The 23,817-nt window shown below is 41.3% G+C and overlaps 1 protein-coding gene across 9 annotated transcripts in view; it reads left to right on the top strand.

Moving 5' to 3' along the window:
* The first annotated feature begins 880 nt into the window (after positions 1-880).
* Positions 881-23,817, top strand: part of CSNK1G3 (casein kinase 1 gamma 3) — a 51,407-nt gene continuing 28,470 nt past the window's right edge. For 3 of the 9 annotated variants that reach the window (XM_083702408.1, XM_083702405.1, XM_083702402.1), the window contains exons 1-5: positions 1,492-2,092; positions 8,930-9,002; positions 12,070-12,501; positions 18,136-18,176; positions 19,808-19,877. In XM_083702408.1, coding sequence (XP_083558534.1) covers positions 12,324-12,501; positions 18,136-18,176; positions 19,808-19,877 — 289 coding nt within the window. In that variant the 5' untranslated portion in view covers positions 1,492-2,092; positions 8,930-9,002; positions 12,070-12,323. Of the gene's footprint in view, positions 2,093-3,102; positions 3,208-8,929; positions 9,003-12,069; positions 12,502-18,135; positions 18,177-19,807; positions 19,878-23,817 lie in introns of those variants that run through there. The other 6 variants (XM_083702403.1, XM_083702400.1, XM_083702406.1 and 3 more) reach the window with 6 other exon arrangements.

Raw genomic sequence — 23,817 nt, 5'->3', positions numbered from 1 at the left:
TTCTGGGTCACGTGGCCAGCGTGACAAGCTGCATCTGGCGAGCCAGCGCAGCACACAGAACGCCGTTTACCTTCCCGCTAGTAAGCGGTCCCTATTTATCTACTTGCACCTGAGGGTGCTTTCAAACTGCTAGGTTGGCAGGTGCTGGGACCGAGTGACAGGAGCGCACCCTGCTGCAAGGATTCGAACCGCCGACCTTTCGATCGGCAAGTCCTAGGCACTGAGGCTTTAACCCACAGCGCCACCCGCGTCCCTGATGTAAAGTGGTGCACATTGGGACAAAAAATTCCTAATTTCATGTGTATGCTAATGTGGTCTCAACTGATGGTGACTGTTTAGGAATGAAACACCAAGGCTGTAGCGAAAAAGTTGAATTCAGTGTTAGGAATCGTTCGGAAAGGGAATGAAATGAAACTGCCAATATCATAATACTATGGCACAACTACACTTGGAATACTGTTCTCAGTTCTGTTCATCTCAAAAAAGGATTTTGTTGTTGTTTAGTCGTGTCCATCTCTTCGTGACCCCATGGACCAGAACACGCCAGACACTCCTGTTTTCCACTGCCTCCCGCAGTTTGGTCAAACTCATGCTGGTAGCTTCGAGAACACTGTCAACCATCTCGTCCTCTGTTGTCCCCTTCTCCTTGTGCCCTCCATCTTTTCCAGGGAGTCTTCTCTTCTCATGAGGTGGCCAAAGTATTGGAGCCTTAGCATCAGGATCTGTCCTTCCAGTGAGCACTCAGGGCTGATTTCCTTAAGAATGGATAGGTTTGATCTTCTTGCAGTCCATGGGACTCTCAAGTCTCCTCCAACACCATAATTCAAAAGCATCAATTCTTCGGTGATCACAGTACAGGAAAAGGTTCAGAAAAGGGCTCCCAAAATGATCGAGGGATTGGAGCAACTCTCCAGTGAGGAAACCTTAAAAAATATGGAGCTTTTTAGGTAACGAAGAACATGATAAAGAGTTGATAGAGAACTTCCCTCCCTCTCTTCAGAACTTCAGTGGGTCTACTCTTGAGTAGGAACTGGGTGACCACCAACCATAGGAAGGCTGGTTACTTGGGACACTTCCAAACAAGCAGCGCAAACGGAGCCAGATGCTTCTGCACTGGCGGGTAAAAGTCAGCGCAGCCACTGCACGCCTCCCACCGAACCCCCACTTTCCCACCGCTTCCCTCGTAACGTAGTACCCTGCCTACGTCCTCCTTGCGCGCTTGCTGATTGGCCGCGACGCCCATCCTTCAAGGCCAGGAGAGAGAGGCGGCTCCCGGAGAAGAGCCTCTACACAACCAGCTCGTGTGCCCTTTCCCTGCCCCCGACGCGGATTCTCTCACGGCCCTGCCCGCCCCAGAAGCTCCTCCCCCTTTTGCGTCACTCAGACTCCCCCGCCCTCGGGTACCGCCCACTTTGCCTACGAATTCGAGGTTGGCAGGGGAGGGGAGGTTTTTTGTTTGAGGGGGAAGGGTGGGGGTTGAAGAGAGAACAACAAAAAAAAAAGCCCTCCTCATGGCCGGCTGGCTCGTGGGCGCGTCTCCGCCCACTTCGGCGTAGCCCCGCCCCTCCTAGGCCGCCGGCCGGCGCAGCTAACTGCGGCCGTTGCCTGCGAGGCGGGGCGACGGGAGCGAGGCGGGAGGCCGCCTCCGCTTGCCGCCGCCGCCGCCACAGGGGAGACTTCCGCCGCTGGTCCCTCACCTCCCGGCGGTCTATCGCCCTCTCTCTCCCATCTTTCCCTCAGGAGAGGCGACGGCTCCGTGGCGCCTGTTGTCGACCCCGCGAAAGCGCCGTCCGCCCTCTTTTTATTTCCCTGCGCCGGCCAGGAGCCGCGGAGACTCCTCCCCTTCCCTCTTTTCTCTCTCTGCCTTTCTCGCCTCCCTTCGCCCGCTCGCCGCCTCAGCAGCAGCGCCAGCAGCAGCGCCACCTTCCTTCCTCCTCCTCCTTCTCTTCCCTCCCGGTTCCTGCTGCCCCCGCGAGGCACCTGCGCCCCTCTCCCTCCTCCTCAGCCGCCGCCGCCACAGCGAGAGAGAAGGACAAGGCCGGAGTCGGCCGCGACCTCTCCCTGCGCGCGAGACCTCCCTCCTTCCCTCAAGGTACGGCCGCCTCACGAGAGCCAGGCGCGCGCGGGTGTGTGTGTGTGATGGGGCCGGGTTGGCGGTTGGCGGCGCGGGGTTCCTGTGGAGGTTTTTTTGGGGTGGGGGTTCCTCCTTGAACGGTACACAATGGGAGGTGGAGAAGGTGGTGGTAGAAATATGGCCGTGGCGGGATTGGGGCCCTGCCTCGCCTGTGGATTGTGAGGCATGTTGCTTTTGTGAGGAGAAGGGTGGAGTGTTTTTTTGTGTGTGTGTTTTTTATTGGGGGGGAGGGGAAGGGGGAATCTCGTACCTTGCGGGTGGCTGGGACTCCCGGAGCCTGTTTTGTGTTTCCACAAGGGAGGTTCGCTCCGAAACCCGCGTCCCAACTGGAGCTTATAAGGGTGGGGACAACGAGCGCTATCTATATACGTGGGTTTCATCGCCGTGAGTCAGTCTGTTGTTGTGCTGTGTATGGGAGTGTTGTGTGATTTCCACCCCCCCCCATCAGTGTGCGTATTTTTTGTGTGTGTGTGTGTGTGTGCATGTGGGGGTGGAATTGTCTGTATGTGCATAATACATGAGGGTAGCAGTGGTACTTACACACACACATAGGCACACAGGCTGGCGCATCTGCCCGTCGCCTTGCGGAGGAGTGTTAAATGGGGGTGGGAGGCAGGGGCGAAGGCTAGCGGGGTTTCCTGCTCCTCCAACCAGAAAGCAGAAGGGAATTAGCAACCTAATCTCTTCCCTAGGAGGGACGAGCCCTTAACAGACGGGATTTATTACAATGATGCCGCATGTGTGCGGTTTGTGTTGCTGTGTGGTGGTGGTTGTTGCCTTTCCTTTCCCCACCTCCCCAGGATACAAAAGTAGGATGGTCCATTTGGATGGCCGAGCCTTGTACTTGAATGCAATGCCCATTTCCTGTAAGGCCCATATTTACGCTTTCTCGACTGCTGGGCATTTTCCGTAGCTGCAAATAATTGATTGCAGCCTTGTAAACAATACTTAAGAGGTCTCTTTTCTGTAGGCCTGCTCCTATGCCTCTGCTTCGAAGATTGGTTAATTAAGCTACTGTACTGGCTACTGGATAGCCAGTAAGAGCGAATGGCAAGCACTATAGGGTACTTAAGGTGAATATTTTATTTTTCCCTCAAAAGTTTATACGCTTTAAATGCAGCATGTGTTCAGCTGAAGGCCTATCCTATTAAAAAATTCTACCTGTCATTTTTGCATGTCATATGCCTCAGTGCATAAAAACTTCCTTTGTGTGAAATGTCAAGCTGGCTTAAAGACTACTTCTTTGTCTTTTGAAAAAGCCTCAGTCCTCAGTAATTTACTTGCTGTGTGTGGGATCTCAAGAAATACCAGAGAAATAAGAAATCAAAATAATACTTTATCAAACAATTATACATATCATTTGTACATATCATTTTTTTGCTCTTACACGTTATGGAGCTGCCTTGCATATTTTCTGAAACTGAGGCTTTAAAAAAATTGAGAGTATTCTGGTGAAAGTGTAGCATGAAGTAATCTTGAAAAGTAATGGTTCAGTCAACTTCTACAGAACAGATACTACCACTAGAGTCTTGGAATAATGAAACTTTGGCCTGTGGCTCTCACATAAAACCATGGTTTATTAAACTATAGTGTGGCCATTATGTGTTAATCCTGCCCAACAGCTTAATTATGGTTTGTTTGCTGCCAACAAACCACAGTCAGAATCTATGGTTGGCTTGTGAACTTTGGTTTGATTTAACTATGGCTGGGTGTTACATCTGAACCCATCACTCTCTAACTTTGGCTTGTTTCATCACCTCACCTCAAATGCTCACCAAACTACAAAGGCATGAAGCAAGAGCAACTGGAAAACAATCTGAACTTTGTAGAAACTAGACAGTTGGACAGTACAGTCTTGGTGAAGCTTTTCCCAGAATTATATTTCCATACAAGAAGAGGCTTGACCATGCAACAATTACATAATAAACTAGTAGTATTTTAAGGAAACAACTTCTAGGGACTACCTGATCTCAGATGAATCCACCCATGGGAAAGATTCATCTTGGTTGCTAGGGGAAAAGGAAGGGTAAAATATGGTGATTCTGAGGACTAGGAAATAAGACAGAAGCCTCTAAAGTGCACCCAATGGGAAGTGAAAACAGCATCTCTTTAGGACCCCCCCATCAGCAATTCTTGTTGCCTTGGAGTCAAATAACTTGCTTATCATCACAACTCTGACTTCTCATTGGCTAAAAACATTGTCAGGTAGGCTCATCTCACAGTAATTGCTTAGAAGAATACTTGCTGCATAACATAATTTTTCTACAAAAGGGTTCAAGCAAAACTTTGCTGTTGCCTGTCATTCAGTGTGTGTAAGTGAAATGTCATAGTCAGGTTTTTTTGTCCAGCTCTCATCGGTAGTGATTATTTATCTCTTTGTCTCACCCACCCCCAAGTTATGATGTAGTTATAGAATTCTGTTCACGACATTAACCTTGCAGTAAGTACGATTGAACTCATTAGGACTTCTCAGTAGACATGCATAAGATTGTTACCTTATTAACATTTCCAGAAACTACCTCTGCATACTGCTGACTTTTGGTAGGCATGCTAATCTTATTTGTATGGAGAAATGAATGAGAGCTTCAGATCTACAGAGATCTCATTCGACACATGCAGACATATACATCATAAAAACTCACTTGAACCATTGTATTGTATGCTATTGTAAATATGGACTCTGTAGAGTGCCAGAAATGCTAAGGTGCCAATGCATATTATTAAATACTTTATATTTTCTCTGCATGCATTTATATCAACATATTGCTATAATGATAGTTCTGAATCACAATTTTCTATAAGAGTTAACTTGTGATTTACTTATTTTTAGAAAAGCTTTTCTGTTACTATTCTAAATAATGTTTTAATATTTGCCCATTGTTTGATCGCTGCATAGGCAGACCAATGGTGGACAGAGTGCTGGGATTAAATGTGGCAAATTAACTGAAATCACTTGACAACTTTGAGCCTAAACCAAATCAGAACGCTGTTGTAAGGCAGAATTGCCACTGCGCTCCTTATGTAAAAGGACAATATTTACATTCCCTAAATGTACGGAATACACCACATACACCATGATACAGTTGAAAAAGTAGGCTACTTACCATTACAAAGGCATGCCTGGCCTAATGGAATGTTCAATGATTGATAAGTGTTTCACCCAGAAGAGTGTGTCACACTGGCTTGCTTAAAGTGGCATGACGCTAAGTGATGGCAGAAGGCCCATGTCTTCCAAATATATGATCTGTTCCCTAACTACATTTAAAGTGTGTGTAATGGAATGTAATGCAATGTTAGGGCATGTGTGCTGCTGAACCATTCTGCCACATACAACTCTTTATTTCTATAGCTTGCAACATACCACTCTCAGGTTTAGAGTTTTCCTTCCCACTGGAACTCCAGTGCTGGATAAATTCAAGGGGAAAGGTTCTAAAATAGGGAAAGGTGCAAGTGTGTGTGTGTGTGTTTGTGTTTTCAGTACCTCTGTCTGTCGGTGGTGTGAGGCTCGTGGTTCCCAAACCTTTCCCCCATAGGCCATTTGAAACTTGCTGAGGGTCTTGGTGGACCACTTAATGATTTCTGGCTGTTGTAGCAATTGCAATGCACTGTGCTAGATGCTGTATGATTTCTGATTTTATTTTTATTGCTTTTATTAGTTATACATTGTACAGATAACCCACAACTTATATGCATTTAACTTGTGCAATTTCAACTTTACACGGTTGAAGACCAACTGGCTGAAATCACACAAATTAAATGCATGGAAGGCGGAGTGCTTAAAATGCTCTTTTTGTGCAGGGTTTTCCTGGAGTGGAAAGATCTTTGAAGGTCTCATACTTGCTTACTGGGCTCTGAGAGGCTTCTGTGAGATATTTCAGAGCTTGGTGAGCAAAGCAGAGAGCATAAAAGTGCTCTGTGATGCTTGGGGTGGGGTAAGACCTGCTGGGTGTGCTGGCTGTGGAAGGTAAGATGCTTGTGTGTGAGCAGTTCCAAGGAGTTCTTTTTGACTATATACGATTTTGGCACCCCAGAACCTAACCTCTGTGAAAGTTGTGAGTTACCTGTATTGTATTTCATAGAATTAAAATTGTAATATAATAAAAAACAATATAAGCAATTAAAGTACATTTAAAATCAATGTGAGTACAGTGGTACCTTGTTTATCAACGTAATCCATTCCGGATGTCCATTCTTAAACTGAGCCGCGCTTTCCCTAATGAGGTCTCCTGCCGCTGCTGCCCTTCCACCGTTCGGATTCCGTTCTTAGACTGAGGTAAAGTTCTCAAACTGGGACACTATTTCCGGTTTTGTGGAGTTTGTAAACCGAATCTTTCTTAAACTGGACTGTTCTTAAACCGAGGTACCACTGTATTGAATGTACTGTATGTACTAGTCTTCAAACACAAATCTATAGGCACACCACAGACCACCTGAATGAAGCTTAATAGTTCTGAATCACCATTTTCTGTGAACCTGGATAGCAGTCATGACTAGAAGCGGTTGATAGGATTATCCCTCATGAATTTTATGACTACCTTTTACAGCAATTTACTAATGGCTAACACCATGTACTGTGGCAGTGAATTGCATAAATTATGCGCTGTGTGACGATATACTTCATTTTGTCTGTTCACATTCTCTGTTTAGTCAGTTTCATTGTATGGCCCCTGAGCTCTAGTATTATGAGGGAGAAACATCCTTTTTATCCACTTTCTCCATACATGATTTTATGAATTTCTCTCATAACCATCCCATTTTCATTTCCCCCATGTAGCCTTAGAGGGCTATTGATTCAGCCCTCAGATACTTTTGGTTGGCTTTTTCTATACTTTTTCTACTTCTACAATATATTTTCTGAGACGTTGTGACCCAAACTGTACATTATGTTCCAAGGACTGCATGGCCACACTATAACTTTGTATAAAGGGTTTTTGTTACTAGCAGTTTTGTTTTTAATCGCTTCCTAATAGCTTACATAGAGTTTGCATTTTTCACAGTTGCCACACACGCACACATACAAACAGAGGCAACATTTTCATTGAGCTATCTATCATAACCCAAAGAGCTCTTCTATGATAAACCACTGCAAATTCAGACCCTATATGTGAAGTTAGGATCTCTGCCATCTGTATCACTTTGCTCTTTCTTTGAACTGTATTTAACTTGTTTTGGTTGTTCATTTCATATAGTTCAGAGAGATCCTTTTCTGAGCTCTTAGTTAGCCAGATTTGTGGGTGATACTACATTATTTGGGGAAACAAAAGCTAAATCACTACTCATTTGTAATCCAGTTTGTTTATGAACATATTTAAAATCACTATTCCTAGTACAGGTCATTGAGTCACTCCACTAATTGCATCCTTTCACTGTGAATACTGTACATTTATTACTACTCTTTGGTTTCTGTTCTTCAGCCAATTCCTAGTCCATACTGGTGAATTTAGTCAGGAGCCATTGGTGAGAAACCTGGTCAGAAGCTTTCTAAAAATTTAAGTATGCAATGTATACTGGATCATACTTATCAACAAGCTTTTGGACGCTCTCCAAAGAACCATAACATATTAGAGAGACAGTACTTAGTAGAAACCATGGTGATTGTTTTTCAACAGGACTTGTTCGTTTATATGCTTGATCATTTTAAATGTTTTCCATCAGTTTATCTGAAACTGGTGCTAATCTGACTAGCCTGTAATTTCCTGGCTCTCTCTTTAAATATTATAGTTGTATTGACTCCCTTCTAGACCTCTGAAATGGAAGCCGATTTTTAGTGACAGTGGGTGGAATTCACTTGTGCCCTTCACTTTGCAGAAGAGCTTTTGATTCATTGGAGACCTCTGGTAACAGGGTGGGGCTAAGTCAATTTTTGTCAATTCCTTCTTCCTCCTAGAGTCCCCTCCATCCCCTTGGGGCACCCTTTCATAACAACGAAGAATATGTTGCAGAAGGTTTCATGAGAAAGTGGGAATTGGCAAAATTTGCCTCCCCTTTTCCATTAGCAGGGGCCTCTGATAGTTCCAAGAGCCTTCCACTCATAGAAGGGCACTGGTGAAAATACGCATTTCCAAATGCAACTAGGCAAGTGGCTAAATGTACTATGTATTTGTTCATAATACTCAATTTTTGTGGAGACATTGGCAAATAGAAGGAAGTCAAGGTACCGTATTTTTTGCCGTATAGGACGCACCGGCCCATAGGACGCACCTAATTTTTTTTGGGGGGGGGAAAGAAAGGGAAAAAAACTATTCCCCCCCCCCCAGGCGCGGGGCTGGGACGGGGGAAGCCCGAGCTTCCCCCGACCCCAGCCCACAGAACATGCAGCTCTCCGCAAGCCGTGGGAGCTCAGCGCTGGGCTCCCACGGCGGAAGCTAAGCCTGGGCACGTTGCACCTCCCCGCTGTCCCCGAGCTTGCGGGGCTGGTGGCAGGGAGAAGCGGGCTTTTCCCCGCTGCCAGCCTCCAAAGGACGTCGGGAGACAGCGGGATGGCACGCTGCGCCTCCCCGCTGTCCCCCGAGCTTGCGGGGCTGGCGGTGGGGCTTCAGCGAAAGCCTGCATTCGCCCCATAGGATGCACACACATTTCCCCTTCATTTTTGGAGGGGGAAAAGTGCGTCCTATAGGGCGAAAAATACGGTATATAGGGAGTCCAAAGTATGACTGTTTAATAATCCATACTTCCTGTGGAAAATAAATTTATTGTTTGTGTGTTTTTCAGTATCTGACCACATGGATTTGAGTAGTCACAGCATCAAAATTGCTTTGGATTGATTGCTTATGTTAAATTCATTATTTTTTTCAGAATTCATCTATGAATGAAACAATGTGTGGATTGTGATGGGGGGAAATGTATCAATATTGGAACATTATATTGGGTAAGTGTGACTTGTAAATTCTGTCTCTTTATAAGGAATTATGGTCAGGTGTAAAAATTAGTGATTGCTTTAAATCACCTGTGTGCAGGCCTTAAGTGTGATCCACTGTGGGTGACCAAGCTGCCCCCCAAACTGAATTTTAAGGGGGAGTGTGCCAAAGAGAAGACACTTGGGAATTTCACTTGTCTTCCTCCCCATCACAATCTAGCTCCAGATAATCTGGCTCCACTGGAATGATGCCTCCAGCTGCCTTTAGGAGCAAAAAAGTTTACCTCCCTTTTTATAGATCTGTTATTATTTTCTTTGTATATTTTTACTTTCCTCTTTTTAAATTTCTTTTAAAATCTTATTCCATTTCTCCACCACATTTCCCCTTTTTCTTGTTAAATTTGGAAGATCTGAATCATGTCTAGCCCATCCTTTCTTAGCCTTGGGTCTCCTTGTTGTTGTTGGACTACAGCTTCCATCATCCCTCACAACTGTTCCTGCAAGGGTGATCGGAGTTGTCGTCCAACATTATTTGGGGATCCAAGGTTGAGAAAGTCTGGTCTAGGGTCTGGAGAATATGTATTAGGAGTTTAGGGGAGGGGAATTAAAATGAGCAGCCAACAGATGGGTTGCTTTCATTGTAAAAATTGTATACAGAGAAACAGCCAAGCAAAGTGAATTGTTTAGAAAGAAGAGGCACGTTATTGTGTAATAGTTTCAGTATGATAGTAAGAAAAATCACTAGCTTTTGGATCTATGTAATTTTATGTTGGTTCTCATAACTTTCAGGAAGTGGTGTGCTGGAAAGGTGGAACTTTAACAAGCAATGCTTTGAAATGATGAAAAGTTCAGAGACAAATTTACTATGGAAAAAGCTGCATGATACTATAGTAATACTAGGAGAAATCCTAGGTTCCTTTAAAAAAAATCTGGTGTTGCCTAGAAATTTCAAATCTAGTTCCAACTCTAAACCGTTTTTTTTTACTTATATTGGCAATGAAATTAAAGTAATGATAAGCATCTGAAAATAGCATCAGAGCATCATAGTACTTCTATGGTGGTGATGTTTTTCTTCCTCTTTTTCATATTTATTCTTTTTAAACAAGTGTTGATGTCAGTTGTTGATGAGAAATAGGTTATTTAACATTTAAAACTTGGAAAATCATTTCCTTTCTTTTGGAATTATTGGTCTCTGCTCGTTACATTTTGATGACTCATTACTTCACATATCAGAATTCACTTTCCTTTCATCAAATGCCTGCTGCTTAGTTATTCAGCTTGTGGGTTTCATTCCAGTGGGATATGGCACTTTATAAACAGCACACTTTGCAGTGACAACAGGATAGAATTAGGGCTGTGAAAAAAAATGTAAGTTGTGCTCTACATTGTTAGGCATTAAGGATTTATCCAGCTTGCTGTCAAGATACTTCTCTAAATTCACCTCCCTTTCTCCAGAGGGATTTGGGACACTGAGTTTGGCCTGGAGATTGATTTAAAGAGATGACAAAGAGTATTGTTCAGGGGCTGGAGGTTCCTCATTCCCATTCTGGAGGACTCATCTAGAAGATAGATGTTCTGTAATTAGTATTTTGTTTTGTCTTGATTTAAATTGTTGTTGGCACCTGCCTGTCTTGACAGTGGAGTGCGCCCAGTGGGTGAAGGAGTCAAATCATTGTGTTAGCAGCATCAAAGTGACCTTTCCAGAGCTCAAACCTGGGGAGTGTGTATGGAGGTCCTGGGCTGCCCAGCAGCCTTGCTGATGTGGTCCAAAGCAGAGCAGTCCGTTTGGCACCAGCTTGGTTGCAGAAGTTGCTGGAAGGAGAAGTATAAAGCACCAACCAACCTTAAGGACTCCATTCTGGATATGTGTAGGGTCTATCCTGCAAGGCAGCAGAGGTTTAGGATCAGTTTTCCTTCTCCTAGATGGGCTCCCTTCCCAGGTCGAAGAGCCCCATCTGCCCCTCACTTCCCTCTATAGCACATGCAGAAACTGCCTTCTTGACTGTTGGACCCACTATTGGTCTCATCCTCTCAGCATTTCTTTGCATGTAGGGGAATTAGTGTTTTAAAGTTAGTGTTTTAAATATTCAGCTTTTTGGCAGTTTTTGACTCAAAAAGTCACTTGATCCAAGAGTGTTTTTGTAATAATTTTCTTTCACACTTGGTACTGCAGAATTTATGTATGCCCAACAGATTTTGTAATGTGAACATAAAGAATCCTTCTAAAATTATATTTTACAACATCCCAGACACCTTTTAGGAAAGGGGAAAAAAATAGTCCACAATAGAAAGCTTTGCACGAAGTGGGGTAGAGGAGGGCATTGAAATAATATATTACAGTGGTACCTCTGGTGGCAGATGGGATCCGTTTCGGAGCTCCAGTCTGATCCTGAGGTTTCTGCAACTGGAGGGACCACTTCAGTGCATGTGCGTGGGGCGGTAGAGCACTTATCCACATGTGCGCTCGCAACCTGAAGGATACGCAATTGAAGGTGTGCGTATCCAGAGGTACCACTGTAGTTTGTTGCATGCTATTGATGCTATTATTTAAAGCCTATTCTTGCTAGTTCTTGAAAATGTATTATTGCAACTTAAAGTGAAATAATAGTTCACCTGTAGGCATTTTTATATAATGACTCCATCAGTCTGATGGCTCAATCATTAAACAATTTTAGCAGATTTTTGCAACTTAGTCTTGGGGAGATTTAGCTTTTCTTGGGATGTGTTATGGTGTGTGGTATGTCTACTTATTTAATGTGTTATTTTGATGTGCACTAATGTTGGAGCTCAGCACATTTCTAGAGATCAGTTTGAATTTCGTGACTTGGGTGTTTTAGACTTTACAAAGATTTATTAATTGGTTGTTCGCACCCGTATATTTTTGTTTGTAGATACTGTGTTGTAACATGTAGGTGATACATTTAACAACATGTACACAACTCTGATATTTTGTGAGTTTATTGTTGAACCAATAAACAGTAAACTTCTAATCATATGCTGTATGTAATTTATACATTTACCTGTATACCTTTGTCCTTACATGCTTGATTAATAAATGTTGTTGTTGTTGTTGTTACAGAAGCACTTTAAAAACCAGTAAATGGTGCTGATAGAAGATCTACTGAGATTATATTTTCCTGTAACAACTACGAAGGAAAAATACTTTGCGAATGGGATGAATACACAAGCAGTGACTGCCAGCAGCAGCTTGCTGACTCACAGTAACTAGCTGGAGCACTTAACTAGTGATGTGTCCATTTCTACTTTACCCCATTTGAGCTTGCCTGTCTTGAAAGGGGAAAGAAGTTCAAAGTGGAGTACCGTAAACTTGATATGGATAGCAAAAAGAAAGACAAGGACAAACTGGATGATAGAATGGCAAGGCCTAGTGGACGATCAAGTCACAATCCACGAGGCAGCAGCTCTTCAAACTCTGGAGTGTTAATGGTTGGACCTAACTTTAGAGTTGGAAAAAAAATTGGATGTGGCAATTTTGGAGAGCTACGATTAGGTAAGATTCTGCTCATTTAATTTTAGATGCACATGCCTTTGAAACATTCAAATCTGTGTTGTATGTTAACTTTGTTTCATTTCAAAATAATGAGGTCTGTTTATTTAGACTATAATACAAAATTATGACTGCTGGTAGTTACTATAGATTTGTCAGCATAGTGTAAAGGCAGTACATTTCTGATATCTTGGGAATGTAATTTTTGGACCCTTGAATGAATCCATGCCATATGCTGTGGTAGGAATATTCATTTGAGTACATAGATTGAAGGTTGGCTCTTTGGGTACAATAGATTATCGAATATTGAACTTTGGATCATTGGATCTTCCGTCATCGTTGGTCTTGATTTGTGTTGAATTCCAGGAGTGGAAGTGGCATTCTATCTTTTTACACGTAGGCCCTTATTTTCATTGCTATGCATTTTATTTAAAGAATGGGTAGGTTTGGACTTAACAGTATTGGATTAATAAACCATTCATTCATTCATTCATTATTTTAAATAATAAGTTTTTTAAGCCTTGAGTGAGCATTGACGCAGTATGCTTCCCACTGCTTTCCTGGCCTGACCCTAGTATTTCTATTATGGTTTCTTTAAATCACTTTCCCCATTATGTTTGAAAAGGGGAACTGTAGCTCTGAGGTTTCCAATCTGTGGGCTGCGGACCCCTAGTGGGCCATGGAATTAATCACAAGTGCTCTGCAAAAGCCTGTGAAGACTGGGCATAAACTGAGCATCAGGCTCTCATCCAAAAATGGGGAGGAAAGAGAGGGTGGCTGTACTGGCACCTGCCCTGCTGCTGCAGCCATGGCAACTTTTAACACCTAGAGTCCTGGGTCCCTTGCAGTGGTGGCTGTGCAGTGCTGGGTAAGGGACTGGGCATTGTTCACACCTCTCTATTTATTTATTTATTTAGTCACTCACTCACTCCTTCCTTCTCCCCTCCCTTCTCATTCTGTCTCTCCTATTTCTTCCCTCCCATTATCTTTCTATCCCTCCTTGCCACCATTGCAGCCACAGCGTCCCCCTCCCGCCAGCATTCTTCATTGAAACAGACTGCCCCTGGAGCCTTCCCAGCAGGCCCCTCTGGAGTGTGAGAATGCATAACAGAAAAGCATCACATGAGGTGGTTCATGGACACCTATGTGAACCTTACTTCCAAGAATTTTGCCTGAGTGTGCTGGCTTACCACACATTGGAACCACTTTTGTCTTTAAGACCAGTGACAAGATGGTCTTGAACTTGCTTGCCCTGACCCAACTTTTGGAACTCAGCACTGGAAAGTCTTGCAGGTGCCACCATGTGCTAGTCTCCATCTTCCACTGGTGAAAATTCCTCCCATTTTGCAGGTGGTTTTGAGACACTCTCCCCTCCACGATTCAAGTAGGGCTGTGTCTCAGAATCTCCTGCTGAAGAGGGTATTTTAACCATTTTAGCAGTGCCTGCTGAAAGAAGGAAAGAAACTCCTTTTAATAGTTCCCTGCACATGACATCACTGCCCCCTCCCGCAGTGGTGCAACCTGTGTCCTTTTGGGAGGCCCTATGCCCAAGCTCCTTGGGGCAGTCCACCATGTGGGCCTTTGTGCCTGCCAGGCACATCACACCCCTACCCGTAGTGCATATGGCAGTGTTCACCCACTTCCTGCTTTACCCTGCTGCTACGGAGAGGTACAGTTCAGTGTCCATGATGTGGCAATCTCCAAGATGGTGGACCTGTGGGGCAAGGCCAGAACAATTAGCATACAGGTCCTCGTACCTATAAGGTTGGGACCTAGATTACTTTCCTTTGGGGACACCCTTCAATTCTAGTTAGTAAAGTGACATTATTACAGTTCCCTGTTTCTCACATAATGGAGAAACTGTTTTAAAGAAATGGCAGAAGCAGCACAGGAGAAGAAGGGGCATGTAATCCAGTGCCCTTAATTAACTTGTGGTTTATTATGTCAGTATTGTTATGTCTGGACTAGTCAAATAACATGGTGCTAAATATATGTTAATTGCTATATTTCTAAGTTACTAACTCAAAATTTTAGAAGCAGAATAATCATCACATTGGTTGTTCGAGCTTTTATTATAAATACAAGCATATACAATCAACAAATACAGTCTATGCAAAAAAGAAGAAGGAAAAAAAAAAGACCAACAAGTATTGTGTACTAATTTCATTTATATAAGCTGTGATCAGTTATCAAACTGGAGGTATGAGGAGAGAATACTGATCATATTTGTACCCTTCTGTTTCTTCTCAATAACTGTGAAAGAAGTGATGCTGAAACAGTCACAGGCCAAAGACCACTTTGTGGCTTCCATTCCTCAGTATGGATTTTAAATTTAGGCACATCAAGTGTTGAGTGTATATACTTCACTATTGCTCTGAAACATTTTATTGAAACAAATTTCATTTTAACGCCAGGCTAGCAGGCTTATCCCACTTTTATTTTTTTTAGATGGCTGCCAAATTTGTTTCACATATATCTTTAAATTTATGTCTTATGATTGGAAAAAGGAGTACTTTTTATAAAGTGGTCTTCTGTAATGAAATGAATAAGAGCAAGGCATACTATCTAAGCACATGTGCCAGTTCCATCTGCATTGCAATAGTGCCTAAAAGAACATCTATCTCGGAAGCTGTCCTCATCATACTCCCAAACTGATTCTCATTTCAGCAAATATAAAATGCAGGCTTCCCAGCAAGTCCACAAATTACTAGCATGCTACTTATAAAAGGGGCTGACATCAGAGGGTCACACTTTATGCATAAGAAATAGGCCAGCACAATACAAATAAAACTACAGGTTTATTTTTCATGCCAGGTGTAGAGAACAGTGGGGTTCCCTCCTCCACGTCCAGCATAGAAGTGCATCCTACAGGATCAGACGAATAGCACATCCCTTGGTTTCTGTACTGGATTTGGAGAAGGGTATTTTTTATATTCCATGTCACATGCGAACACATGCAGGGGGCTACTAGTGATTGGGATAGAGCATTCCATTTTTCTGTCTGGAAGTCCATTTGAACTCTACACTTGATGTAGAGGCAGCAAAGTACTCTCCTCTAGGCCTAGAATTGAAACAGAAGAGGCTGCTGGAGGGAGGAAAGGACAGAGAGCTTCATTTCTCCTCCTTTAGACCACAACTCATTCATTCACTTGCATGTTGCCTATGATATGTTTTATTTTAGTAAATAATTTTGTTCCTCATGTAAGACGTACAGCACAAACCTATGCATATTAATATTACTAAGAAGCAAATTCCACTGTGTTCAGTAGGACTTGCTCCCTAGTAAATGTGTTTAGATTTAGAAACTAAAAGCTTTAGTATATTTTTTTCCTTCAGAGTATGATTAATGATAAAGCTAATAAAAGGGCTCTGCTCCAACTCCTTAAGGAGCTCCAGCTCCACATTTCTCATAACCTTTGAGGCTATGATTGAGCAGCTGCTCATGAAGCCAGGAAACAGCTGGCTCACCTATGCTACTTTCTACCATTTCTTAAAGAATAAAATATTCTTTTCTGGTTCACAAAATTTCTCCCACTTTAACTGAAAAATACTTTGTTGACACACCAGTTAGCAAAAAAGAAAAGCAGATTCGTGACATCACATCAATAACATATGGATGTCCCAATCATATCAGTAGTCAGGGTTACATGATTTCTCCCACAGCCGTGCCAGTGGCCCTCAAGGATGAAAGACTCTTGATGGTGGATATAACTATGAGCAAAATATTCACCTGTTACTGACACAAGAATAAGTCCAAGCAGTACTTTTTGGCAGCTACTATGGTGCAACAAAATTGTATTACCTGAACCCAATATGACTATCATCTGAGATTATGGTTTATGGGGCAGGAGGAAAAATGAGTAACTCTTTTTTGATGATGTCGGCATTCATCTAGCCTCTTGCTTCATGCTAAAAGCTTCATAGTTATTCTAACTAATTGTTATTTATAGATAAAATAGCAAAGTGTTGTTGGTAGTGAAAGGCTTGATTATTATTTTTGTTGTTGTTGTCTTGCCTTTCTATAAACCTCAAAATAGCTTTAGGTTTTGACTATATGCTGAAACATTGATTAATGGAACATATAGTTAATAAACTAAATTTTGGAAGGGATGAACTTCAGTAAGTTCTATCTAATATTAAAATATATGCTGAACTGGTCACTTATTTAAAATAATTGCCCATCAAAGTTAAATGCTCCTGTGGATATGTCAATAAGTAGTGTCCCTGGGATTTTTGTTTTTGTACTCATAGATTGCACAGTGGGGATGGACTTGTGATTGTAAAGTTGTGGAGTCTACTCTGTGTAACTGGACTAATGTTTCCTGTTTGAGTTGTTTTGTTGTTGTCCTTATACTGTACTGAAACAATACAAATTATTGGGATAAAAAAGTGCTCCTCATTGACTTAGAAATATCCACATTTGTTTCAGTTCTAGAAATATAAAAGTAAATCCAGCAAAAATACTATTTATGATCATTGACGGTCTTGTCCTTTCAAGTTAAGCTACTCATGGAACAGCTAAGTGGCATAAACATTATTGGGAAAAGCAGGCAAAGTCTGTCTTTCTGTTGGAATTTGTAACTTTATGTTAATAAGTAAAGTGCAATGTTCTGATATTTTTACTTTACATTCTTCATTGGAAAAAAGTAATCCCTCCCCTGTTTTTTAGGTAGAACTCTGCAGTCCTTTAACTACCTTTTGTGATATCTCTATATAATTTTAATTAAAGGGCAGCTAACTTATTAGGGAAAATTGTGTTGATATGAGTTGTAATTAAACACTTTAATCAAGGCTTTACAGTTTAAAAGGGTTATAAGGTCATTAACTTGTTTAGGTTTGCTTATTGTTCGTACTGGAATAATTTTCAGAAATTGTTTATGGTTGACTAAACAATTAATAAACATTGCATGCTCAGAATAATCAGTTAAGGTTCTTTAAACTGTATTGTATTTCATTGGTTGCATAGTTCATCATTGTGTGTTAATAAAATGCAGATACGATTATACAGTTACTATGCCTTGGATCCTAAATTGCCCCTTCATTTATGTAAGGCGGGGGGAGGGCAACTTGCAACAGATTCCTGTGCAGCCCCGTAAACCATTCCCAATTCTCATCCAATTTCCAAAATAGATTTTATAGCAGCACAGTGTCTGCAAGTGGGGAGCGAAAGATCCCCCGTTCTGTGATCTTAGTTTCATTCACTGAATGAAAGCTAGAGTCTAACCCTGTGTTTAGGTAAGCATTGTGATTTTCTGTGTGGTGTGATTTTATGTGTGTGTAATTGTTAGTTCCCATCTGTACAAACTAAAAGAGGCTTTACTTCTTAAAGTAACAATTTTCAGTGCTGAGAGATAAACAAATAGCTCAAGGAAGAAGTGTGTGTCTGAAGCTGTAAGCTGCTGCACATTGGTTTTCTTTAACTAGCTTTATTGTATTTAATAACCAGTGCAGATAGATAGTATACTAATAAAATGTTGATTTTTCATGGTCAATAAGAGTTTGACTGACTTTACATATTGAAGCAAATGGGCAAGTTCCACCAACTTTTTATTTCAATGTAGATGTTTTGCCATCTATATCTATATATACATATTACAGAGGTATGAAATCTGACATTCTTGTTTCTTATCTTTCAAGGAAAAAATTTGTATACAAATGAATATGTGGCAATTAAGCTGGTAAGTTGACATTCATTAATAATTACAAGCTCTTAGATTTTCATTAACTAAATAATGCTTGCTTTCAACAAGTTGTATCCAAAATGAAAGAGTTACAAGCCTTATTCAGAGATCGCACAGTTGCCAGCTACTTCCACTTTTCCATGATACAGCAAGTCATTTATTATTCAGTATACCAATGGTTAAAATACTTTTCATCAAACCTTTTTGCTAATATGTATAGTTTAATATTTTCAAGCTACTTGTTACTACTCAGATGACTGGCTCAGCACTGGCTTAGCACTCCAATGGGCCCAGCATTTTTTCCAAGCAATTTTTGGCAACATAGAACACCAGCACATGCTCATTCCCTCTGCCACAGCCCTACAGAAAATGGCAATTAATTTAATGTCCTGGTGATAAATACTAAAAAAAGAAACTTCTTGCTATTACAAAGCTCATACCTAAACAGATTATCTGGGTAGTTTCTCTCTGTGCTTTGAAAAACATGTGCAACCTTTTAAAATGTGTAATGTTTTACAGTATTATGTTTTTAGATGTGCTGGAAGCCACCCACAGTGGCTGGGGCAACTCAGTCAGATGGGCAGGGTATAATAATAATAATAATAATAATAATAATAATAATAATAATAATGGACAATCTGGCCTATGCTTCTGCTGACCCTTTCTAGTCAATCTTGTCATTGGGTCAAGAGTGCCAGCATTTCACTGAAGATCTGTGTTCTGCTCCTTGTAGTATTGTTCCATATTTTCTAAGCTTTTAGGTTGCCTATGATTTGCTCCTGTTAAATACTTTATTTAGTGTTACTGATCTTTATATTTCAGCAGTGTTATTCTACATGACATTGTATCTAATGCCTTGAGATTTGGACATGCACGTATTTGTGCACCCCCCCGCCATTGTTAATAACCAAAGGGAAAGCACAGACGCTTTGATTTGTCCCAATCGCCCTTGGCATTAGCTGTGTGATTAAAATCTGGGGAGTTTGTCTGTGAAAGGAAATCATCTCTGTCTCCCTCTTCCTCCACCCTTTTACTGAAGTGGTGTCTGGTGAAAAGGTGGACTAAAAGATATTTAGAAAAGGGGAGTGGAGTGGTCCTCCCTGTTTCAGAGGATCAAGGAAGAGAAAATAAATACTGTGTACATTGACCTAACGTGAGATTTTTATGTTAGGGGGCACTCAAAACAGTTGCTTGCCTTGGAAGAGGGATCACTTAGGGAAGTTACTATTGCAGTAGGTGCATGTTTGTGCCCATATGCTTTTCCTGGCTGCTAGTGGTTTGTGTTCCTTTGAAACTGAGATTTCTACTCCTGTAATTGCTAAATTAACAGCACCTCCAGACATTGCATATATTTTAATTCTGCCTTTGGCATCCAGTGTTTCTTCCTAATCCCAAAGAAACATTGTTGAAATGACAGTTCTATATGCAGCATGGAGTACAAATTAAATGAGGTGTAAATATTGTATTATCCGTATTGCACTGTGATAAACGGGTTTAAGAAAGTAAATATTGTCAAAGTCTCTTTTGGTTGAAAGAAAATTGGAAAGATACTTCTTCAGATAGCAGTCGTATTAACATTGTTGCGTTGAGAACTTGACTTTTAAAATCTAAAATCTTGGTCTCTTCAGGAGCCAATGAAGTCAAGAGCACCACAGCTGCACTTGGAATACAGATTCTACAAGCAGTTAGGATCTGGTGGTAAGTATAATTATCAAGTTGTAGCATAATGTGAATTACTACAATAATGAGGTTATAGATTGGTTAATAAAAGTCCCACAATTTGATATGTAAATATTTGTGCATTTTATCACACACAAGTATATTTAATGTCATTGGTTTATATTAATAGTCACAGGTACTTGCTACACAGTTCATTGAAGCTACATCTAGAATTAGTCTGATGACAATTTTCCGTTGAAATCGCTCAGATTTCTTTTACTCTGGCCAGTGTTCAGCATATGTGTTTGCCCTATTGAAATACATTTTTCAGAGGAAAAACATCTGCCAGTGAAAGTTAGGTACCTCGATCCTTGTAAGGCTAGTTTGGAGAAACTTTAATTCCATATTGCAATATAGTATATAACATTCAGTTTGACCTTACGTGAGTAGTAGAAAATGTAGCTCAGAGACCAAACTGAAATACTTTGGTGAGGCAGCTGTGTTCAGAAAATATGTTTCTGCTGTTCTCCATGACCAGAACTGGGTGCAGACCTTACTGGCTGTCTTCCATGTGTGTATTTTATGCCTATCATTATGGAAATCGGTCATAGGATAAGGTGTTACACAGTAGCTTATAATAAATTTAGACAGTACTCCACTTTGGATAACTTCTACCCTGCGTATCATAAGAAAATGCACCCCCCCCCCCCCAGGAATGACAGGAACCAAGAAGCCAGAAATGCAGGGAATAGAAAGTGTTTGCCTCATACATTTGTCGAGTCTGAAGTTCTTAAAAATCCACCTGGAATCCACTGAAATAAAGATGTCAAAACTAGTGTTCTGGGAGCAGTAGGAATTGGTTGTTCACTCATTTCTATTTAGTTATGCCTCACCAAATCTCTTGCCACTTCTTTCAGTACTGTTTAGTCTTCATTGTCCTTAATTATAGCGGTAACCCCTGAGGTAGTAGGTTTGAATAGATTGAAATTATATTGCAAATCCAAGACGCTGCTATGATTTCCAAAGAGCTTTCTTACAGGTTTTGCATCAATTCCCTGTTCTGCTTGCTAATGTTGCATGTTCTCCAAAACCCAAGATGACCAACATATATCACAGCGTGTTTGAAAATAAAGTTTCTAGTTTTTCTTTGTTGCTCAAATTGCAGTAGATGAATGCCTGGCTTGCAAATCATATTAAACTGGAGTTAAAATAAAATGTGGTTTAACAAGAGCAAGCAGAATGCTGGTATACAATCCTGAAATTGCAGGCACTTCTCTCTCCACTCCTGCTGTGCTGGATAAGAAACAAAGTCATAGCCTGACTTGTTGTTTTGGCAGAACCTGGTTTCATGGTTTATTCACTTGCTCTTTACTCATGGTTTGTTTTGCTGTTTTCCTTGCCAGTGTGGCAGCAGCAGGAACTGGGGAAAAACAAAATGCCTGTGATCTAGCAGCGTGCACCAGCATAGTCCTTGTTCACATAAAACCACATTTCATTTTAACTGATTAAATGAGATATGAGAACCAGACTAATGCAACTTAGGTTGCTAATATTTTTCATCTAGAACAAGAGCTTAGCGTATGTACATGACAAAACTATTTATGATTATATCTTCTATACTGCTGTTACAAAAGAAGATGTCTATTATAACTGATTGCATTCATGTCAGACTTTTAGTTGACATTGTTAGGAGAATTGTTGGCCGCCTAAATTTGAACCACAGTAGTGAAGCATCAGAGGGCATTGTTTGTTGTATTTTCTACTATATTTTGATGATGTTTAGTTCATAGTTCTGTGAACAAGAAACTGGATGTTAACTTTGACAACAAAACAGCTTAATATGATAAAGTACTTTGTATATATTATTCAGTAGAAATGTTTTGCATGTTGGTCATTAGCAGCATCCTCTATCTGTATGTATCATGTAGATAGATTTCAGACACTTTCCTAAACTACTTGGAGTTACTGAGGGGGTCTGTTCTACAAGTCTAGCCCCCATACCATAATAGGGCTTTAAAATAAAGCCAGCTATTGGTTTCAATAAGAAGTTCTTTTCAGCCTAAAACCTGCTGGTGGGGGTGGCACAAAGAGTGGGTGTTGTGGGCTGGAAGGGGAGGATCCATAGGCTCCATCCAGCCTGCTAGTTCCCCAACTTTGTTGTGTTGGGATGAAAGCAGCATAGTCATACTGGTGCAATATGGGTAAGCTACCTTTGAGGATCCCCCCCCCCAAAGCATCAAAAATATCCAATGTAGGGCATGTGACTGAAACTCTATCTTCAGCTACTAGAACTATAGAATTAGATTTGAAAGGCTTCTCGGAGGTTATCTAGTATAGTACCCTGTTCAATGCAAGGTCTGCAATGCAGCATACAACTACAGCATCCCAGACAGCATCCCAACTGGCCAGAAGCCTTTTTGTTTGTTTGATGTACCTGGTACCTGATCTTGTCAGGATCCATTTCTTGATGTCATTAGGTTTTGGCCAGCACCAGTAACAAGTGCAGTGTTGGATTCTCATGAGCAAATGTGACTTGGCTCCCAGCTGCCGCCTTAATGCATGGGGAAGCTCACCTGATTTGGAAGGGATTTGCTGCCAACAGGGCCTGCCTTTCTGTGAAGTGTCCTGTGTCTGCAGAAGACATTGCTGCTGCTTGCTGACTAATGGAGCATTGTTAAGCCAGCACACACTTTCCACCTAAAGCAAGATAGATGAAAATGCCCCATATGACAATAGGTTTAGGCTTATTCTTGATTTTTCAGCTCCACTTGATGTAGAAGTTTGTATATGTTCTGTAGCTAGCTGGGTAAAGGTTGAATGGGAGAAAAGCAGGCAATCTCTGGTATCTCTGCACAAGCTGTTTCCATTGCTGAGCTTCGATATTTTCTTTCAACACTGACAGGGATCAGAGAGAAAGGAAGGGGAGGGGTAGCTGAAAATAGAGGTCACAAGTAAAGTATACCACTCCCACTGATTCCCCCCCCCCCACCCAAGGCACTGCCTACGTTTGATTATGGCACTTGATTGTTTTCCATGGGCCACAGGCTCTTCACAGAAAACATGTTCTCTGAAACATGCTTTGAATAAAATACACCACAAATAATTTGTAGCTTTTTCTTTGGCCAAGGAAAACTGGTACACTAAGTTAAGGAGCATTAGGAAGCACTATAACTTTACATATCTGCTGTTGGAAAATACAGTTTATATGGGGTCTTAGAGCATTTTTTAACATAAACACAGGCATACAGCTTTTAGTCCAGATTTTGAACCACTATTGATAGTAATAACAGATAGATGATGATGATAGTAAGAGATGCACAGGCATATCTTGTTGATGTATCCCTGAGAATGAACAATAGAATAATCTGCCTATATCCATATGGTGATAGCCAACTTAGATTCATTTATTTCAGTGGGTCTGCTCTGAGCATTATCTAAAGCTGTAATTGCAACACCATTTACTTCCATGCAAGTGCCATTGAATTCAGTTGAACTTATTTCTGAGTAGACACGGTTAGCTGCATAACAGTGCGGGCCTATCGCCCATACACCATTGCATGCTCTTCTAGATAATGTTTCATAAAATTGCACTGGGATTGTTTACTTTTCAGAGCCGCTGGCTCAAACCAGATAAATGTTTTAGGTCTGAACTACACATGTTCTGAAAGAGCAATGTATTATTAGATTCAGGTTAGCTTGATTGATCTCATGCACTGTGAAGTGCTTATTCTTGAGCTCCATAGATACAGTTTGTGGGATTTAGAAATTTGCAGAACCTTGGTTCTGTTGTAGCAAACAAAAGATGATGGACAATGTTCAGTATAGACATGGGCAAAATGCTAGAAATTCTAGCATCTTCTGGTAAAAATACTAAAAATCATTGGTTGTAACTTTATATTTTATCTTGATGGCAGTGGTGCATGACAACCGTTAAGTAGACAATGTGCTAGACTTTGCAAGATACCATAAGATTGGGCTT

The sequence above is a fragment of the Podarcis gaigeae genome, assembly GCF_964106915.1.
Source record: "Podarcis gaigeae genome assembly, chromosome: 11".
Lineage (NCBI taxonomy): Eukaryota > Metazoa > Chordata > Lepidosauria > Squamata > Lacertidae > Podarcis > Podarcis gaigeae.
Note: the sequence above shows the minus strand (reverse complement) of the source record. Positions and strands in the feature narration are given on the sequence as shown.